This window comes from Apaloderma vittatum, unplaced genomic scaffold, assembly GCF_000703405.1.
Source record: "Apaloderma vittatum isolate BGI_N311 unplaced genomic scaffold, ASM70340v1 scaffold9237, whole genome shotgun sequence".
Taxonomy (NCBI): Eukaryota; Metazoa; Chordata; class Aves; order Trogoniformes; family Trogonidae; genus Apaloderma; species Apaloderma vittatum.
The window spans coordinates 9,116-15,499 of record NW_009725696.1 but is presented as its reverse complement, the minus strand read 5'-3'; the positions used below and the strand labels follow the sequence as shown (position 1 = coordinate 15,499).

Below are 6,384 nucleotides of genomic sequence, written 5' to 3'. Positions count from 1 at the left end.
AAACTACCTGTTGAGAAGTAGGGTCATTATGTAGTTTTTAAGAAACGTGGAAAGGTCGTTTGAGGGTGATGTTTTTACTCTCATGCATAATGCATGAGGTGAAACACTGTAGTTGCTGTAAGCCTAACAGAGCATGCCCTGTGTTCAGGGGCATGAAAAATAAGCTGCTAATGACTGGAAATCAAATGACATTTTCCAATACCTTTTCACTACTCTTTCAAAAATATTATAATTGTTGCTAATAATTGACTTGAAATCCATAGTTGCAAACAACCAAGAGTTGTTGGAGTAACTGTCCGTGGTGTTAGTGGTAACTAAGAGGCTTCCCATTAACTGCTAATATGTAGCAATTATTTCTCAGGCAGCATAAGGCTCTTGACGGGCTTTTACAGCTCCAAACTCAGACAGAAGTGGATGTGTTGGACTTAATCTCCTGACCGCATGTGACGATTCCCTTGCATTCTCCCCCAGCATTCACTAGTGCATTCTGGAAACTGCCTCCTATAAAACAAATAGCATCAGAAGTGCCACAAGTCATCAGAGAAATACTGTAAGAAATAATAAGACCTAAAAAGTTTGTGGTGAGCTTTACAGGGTCACTGGAAGGAAAATTTAGAGTAACAGGAAGACACAGATGACAGAAGTTTAAAGAGAACCAACCTGCTAACTTCAATGAACAAAACATATGCTCTCTTCTCTCATTGAAATACCCAGCTGGAGGTGCTTGCCTCCTTGATAACTGCAGCTGGTTCCCCTGCTGGAGGGCTGTGCCAGCTCCCGCCCTGACTGAGCAGTCCTGGGCAGAACAGGAGCTGGCATGCTCAAGTTCCTGCTCACTAGTTGCATTCTAGCCACAGGAAGTGTTAGTGGAATGTCAGCCTCTGAAACACCAGCCTTGATGTTAAAAAGCTCTCTAAGCTGTCACTATTCTGCCTTCTGCCTGCCAACAGCCAAGGCGAGCACCAGTCGTTTATTGCACATGCACAGAAAGTCACTGTCACAGAGGGGTGTTAGCATGTCCTGGCATTGCAAAGACAAGGTGAATGTCCCCACCCCAAACAGTTGGTACTTAAGACTGGAAAGGGACTGAGAACAGAGTCCTCAAGCACAAAATAGCGAGAGGTAATTTTGGATGTGTAAGAGCTGAAGGAAAAGCATAGGGTCTGAGACAAGGAAATAAAGGATAATGTGTGTGGCAGTCAGCAAGGAGGTGTGGTTGAAATGAGTTTGTGACCTGGAGAGAGCTCTATCTGTGAAGCAGTAGTGGAGGAGAAAGTAGAAGACAGGCTTGAACATGGCAAATCGATAAAAGTTGACTGTAATGCTACTGGTAAAAATGGAGTGGTAGAAAGGACAAGGTGAAGATATTAAGACATTTGAAGAAAGAATCTGCAGTGTTCTGAGATCTCAGCACTAGATTATGTAACCGATATCAATAAACATCTCAAAGTGAAAAGGGTGATGCTAGAGGAGGACTGATAAAAAGCTTCTTTCCTGAATTATTGTAGCTTACTGATATGTTTTGTTTCCTTCATAGGGCTATTGGCTATATCATGTCTACGTTGTTCTACCCAATTGTAACCTTCATACTCATTGCAATTTGTATTTCCTACTGGGCTGTAACAGCTGTGTATCCTTCTGTCTGTGTACCTCTCTGGAGAAACAGTCTTCTGGTGTGCGGGATCAGATGACTCTCGGCTACTTCACTGTAACTGAAGCAGCGTTAAGAGTGCTATTTGGTCACTTAGCACTTGCTGCACTGATGCGCTCTTCCTCTCTGTGCATTTGCATGTGATGTACAAATCACAGAGGGAATTTAATTTCATTAAAAAGATCTGGACTGGAATTCATTTTGAGACAGGGGGATCCTACAAGGCCTGGTGTACTACGTAAGGTTGACTCTCAGGGGTAAAAAAGGCCCTCAGCAAAGGGTGCATATGGCCTTTAATGCGCTTTATGCTCGATAGGCCTTGTGCTAATGGTGTCTTAGTCAGCTGGGGCGGGGGGGCTCCACTTGAGTTCTGTTTAGAAAAGTATAGGAGGGGAGTGAGAGAACATACATTGCACTGAGTCCTCTCTACAGTGCATAACAGCTACCACTGTCAGTTTGTTCCCAGAACAGCAAGGGTTTGGCAAGGTCTCAGAAAGGGGAAGACTGCTTTTTGAAAACAACCTGTTCTTTCACATGTAAAGAGGGTCAGTTATTGCTGATCTAGGATGATGTTAATTTATCCTTATGTTCTGTGTCTGCTTCCACCAGAACACGAACTGTCAAAGAACTACTGCATAACCTGCCTTGTCAAAGGTAGATGTGCTAGAGAGACTGAGTCAACTTTCAAGGTTATTCCCCTTGCCCATTCTGGTCAGGGGTGGGATTTGCCTCAGTTCTCTAATGAGACTATTTGCCCTTGTTTACCAACCCGTAATATTGTTCCAGTGTTTAAAGGGTAGCTACAAAGAAGATGGAGACTCCCTCTGTTGCAAGGAGTCACATGGAAAAGATGAGGGGTAATGGGTGCAAGTTACTCCTGGGGAAATTCTGATTGGACATGAGGAAAATTTTTCGCCATGAGAACAATCAGCCATTGGAATAACCTCCCCGGGGAAGTGGTGGATTCCCCGACATTGGACACTTAAGATTCAGCTGGACAGGCTGCTGGGCCGTCTTGTCTAGACCGTGCTTTTCCAAAGAGAGGCTGGACCAGATGATCCTTGAGGTCTCTTCCAACTGGGTATTCTGTGAGTCTGTGATTCACGTCCATCTCTGCATAGCAAGGGCAGTTTTTCTGTTACCTGCGCAAATTCTTCAGAGGTGGTGGTTACCCACTGCAGAATCCTAAATGGCTCAAAGCCTCCTTAATATTGCATTCAGTTTTCTGGCTACATCAGGAGAACCTGTGTATAAAGTAATGGCTAATCAAACACTGTGCAAGTATGCAAACCTGACTTGTGACCCAGAGGTAAGTGTAACCGATATTTACGTGTAGTGAGAGCTTCGCTTACTGCATTTCTTAATCCCTGTTAAATGCCATGCTCGTAGGAAATGTGTATATTTTAAGTAATGGTTCCTCATGTTAAATCTGTAATTAGTACTTAGTCTTCAGATAACTTTTTTTGTTCAAAGCAATTTACAGACATAAACTATTTTTTTCTGCTAAACTATCCTGTGAGGCAGGTAAATAGTAGCCATTCTTATTTACAGGCTAGTAAAGGAAGACACAGAAATATGGGATTATTTGGAAGGGTGTTCTTGAATTCCTGATGATTCTATTTTGTGGTTCTCAAAAGGCAGCGGAAGGCTTTGAAAGCAGTGCCTCAGACTTGCCCAAGGACCAACCATGTTTTGAAGCAGACGCTTAGCACAGCAGTGACTTTTATGAAGCTTCAAAAATTGTCCTTTTTTAATTTATTTTGTCTTGAGTCAAATGATTTTACTTGACTGTAGCTATTTTTTGAAAACTAGAAATACTTATCAAATGTTATATCAGGGTTATTTTCAGGTATTTAAATTTCAGCATACTGCTGTGCTTATGCATATCCCAAACAACTCCTCACCCTGCTGATGTTCAAACACTTAAAAAAGAAAGGGATTAGAAACTGACTGGATTTATTTCTTGTCAGAACTGAGCAAATACTTGACATGAACAATAGAAATAGGGAAAAGTAATCCAATGTAAAGACTGCTCCTGTTTTAATACTCTGAGATAATAAGGGGAGTTGTGACCACATCCACAGCTTGCATAAAATGGCATAGCTCAGGTGGTTTCAGTTCAACTGTGGTGATTTACCCAAACTGCACTTTTGGCCTCTGGTTTTAATTTTTTTTGTGGGTTTTTTTTTTATGTGAGCAGGTTTCTTTCATGAAACTGAAGCATTTATGTATCTTAAAAGCAGATTTCTGAAGTTCAAATTCCATTTATGTAGGTTTCAGACATGTGGCGAACAGCCCTATTTACTAACTGTGTCATTTAAAGTTAAGCACCTGCATAAGATGTTAGTATGAACCCTTAAATACAAGAGCAGGTTATGTAGAGCAAATTGCTGACCAAGCTAATGAAACATCAAGCAGAATTATGCTATACGTGTATTAAGCTGCTAAACTTCAGCAGCTCTGTGTACAGAGTTCATTGCTTATGGTTGTGTTGTTTCTTTTTCTTTTTCTTTCCATACAGACTTTTAACACAACCAATGTGACTAAATTGTGTCCAGGTGCTCAGTGTACTTTTGCTTTTTATGGAGGAGAAAGCCTGTACCATAAGTACATCTTCATCTTCCAGTTAGCCAATGCCTTTGTCTTTCTCTGGCTGGTGAACTTTGCAATTGCACTGGGTCAGTGTACCCTTGCTGGTGCCTTTGCCTCCTATTACTGGGCCTCTCGAAAACCAGCTGATATTCCACTGTGGCCACTCTTCTCTTCGTTTGGACGAGCAATACGGTAAGACTGTGGAGGGGGATGTGAGCCTCGTCATGTATGCAGCAAGTGCTCTTTTTTCAGCTAGGGGAGCCAGACTTGGAATATCAAATGAAAATGGTCAATCAGCGTTGTGGTTTAATCTCGGTGGGCAGCCGAGCCCCATGCAGCTGCTTGCTCACTCCCCACAGGGGGGTTGCGGGGAGAATGGGACAGGTAAAAGTGATGAAACTCACCAGTCAAGGTAAAAGACGGTTGAATAGATCAGGCAAAGCTGCGCGCGCAAGCAAAACGGAAGGAGGAGTTCATTCCCCGCTTCCCCTGGGCAGACGGGTGTGCGGCCACCTCCAGGGCAGCAGAGCTCTGTCCCACGTCACAATGACTTGGGAGGACAAACGCTATCACTCCAAACATCCCCCCCTTCCACCTCCTTCCCCTGGCTGTTATGGCTGAGCACGACATCGTGGGGTGTGGGATACCCCTTTGGGCAGGGGGGCAGCTGTCCCAGCCCCCCGCACACCTCAGCCCACTCACTGGTGGGACAGTGTGAGAAGCAGAACAGCCCTTGGTGCTGCTCAGCAGTAGCTGAAACCTTGGTGTATTATCAGCACTGTTTTGGTCACAAATCTGAAAATAGCACCATACAAGCTATTACGAGGAAGGCAAACTCTGTTCCGTCCAAAGCCAGTAGAATGAGGAAAATGCAGTTGTTGAGGTGAGTGTAAATGCTGTGCTCCAATAGCAGCAAGGCTGCTGCAGCTCCATGCCCCCAGGTCCAACTGTTTATGAGGCTGAGCAGGTGTTCCCAGTAGGCGCAAACACCTAAATACGTGTACAACACATCTGTACACACCTGGGCACACAGATAGACCCAGCACTCACACAAAAGCCAGCGGCGCCTATGGCTTCATCCTCTTCCTCTCTCCAGCAGATCAGGATGAAGGACCATTAGTATCTGTAATTCGCACTAATGGACCTTCCTCCAGTTATAATTTTATTTATATACACACACGTGCACATACGTATGTGATTGTACATATAAGCATATGCACAATGTAATAGTCCTTTACTTTGTTTTAGATACCATACAGGTTCGCTGGCATTTGGAGCCTTAATTCTTGCAGTTGTCCAGCTTATTAGAGTAATACTGGAGTACTTGGATCACAAACTGAAAGGTGAGATTTATGAATTTGCTCTACGTTATTAAGACCTTCTTTGGTAGATTACTTCCTTATTTTCCAAAGATATTTTTTCAGCAATGAAAAGAGATTAATTCCACATTATTTTTAGCCATCATAGTTCCATCTGAAGCCAGTGAATTTGTGCTGATGTACTCAAATCGAGCCTGTGTCCTTGGTAACTTAGTGCAAAATTCATGTGGGATGTGGATCTGATACAGCTGAGTGTTAGTGAGCTAAATTTGTTTGGCAAAGAGAGTCCATAATCAGAAGTAAAGAAATAATGCTTCTGCTTTTGTCACAATTTAAGATTTTCTTCTGAATAGTTTTGTATGTTTTGAAGACTGTTCACGAGTTCTGTGTATGATGTATTCTCTCCCTTTCAGGTACACAGAACTCCTTCACTAGATTTCTACTCTGCTGCCTCAAATGCTGTTTCTGGTGTTTGGAAAAATTCTTAAAATTTATAAACAGAAATGCCTACATCATGGTATGTGCCATCTCTGCATGTGGTCTGCCCTGTCTGGGACATTAAAATACTCTAGCCACTACTTGTTGGTGATAGTACTGCATCCAGCAGTACTAGAATCTGGTGAATAAGTAATGGGATTTATGAGTGTTTTCAGGAAATGCATGTGGTCCTACCATGAAAGAGTAAGATTTTTTTTTTTCTTTTAAACTCAGCCCCTTCTCATGCCTGCTGTTGTCCATCTTCCCCAGCCCACAAAGTGGGAAGGGATGGCATAACTAGTTAACTCCCTCTCTGATTCAGCAACTGAAATCCTGACTTCAGCA

At 42.9% G+C, this 6,384-nt stretch overlaps 1 protein-coding gene across 1 annotated transcript in view; it reads left to right on the top strand.

Annotated features, from left to right (window-relative positions):
- The window catches only part of LOC104276612 (choline transporter-like protein 5), a gene marked incomplete at its 5' end in the record, with an annotated part of 43,587 nt that overhangs the window by 30,491 nt on the left and 6,712 nt on the right, over positions 1-6,384 (top strand). Inside the window, 5 exons of the mRNA XM_009872994.1 lie at positions 1,538-1,630; positions 2,873-2,960; positions 4,173-4,435; positions 5,492-5,586; positions 5,976-6,079. Coding sequence (XP_009871296.1) covers positions 1,538-1,630; positions 2,873-2,960; positions 4,173-4,435; positions 5,492-5,586; positions 5,976-6,079 — 643 coding nt within the window. The remainder of the gene's footprint in view (positions 1-1,537; positions 1,631-2,872; positions 2,961-4,172; positions 4,436-5,491; positions 5,587-5,975; positions 6,080-6,384) is intronic.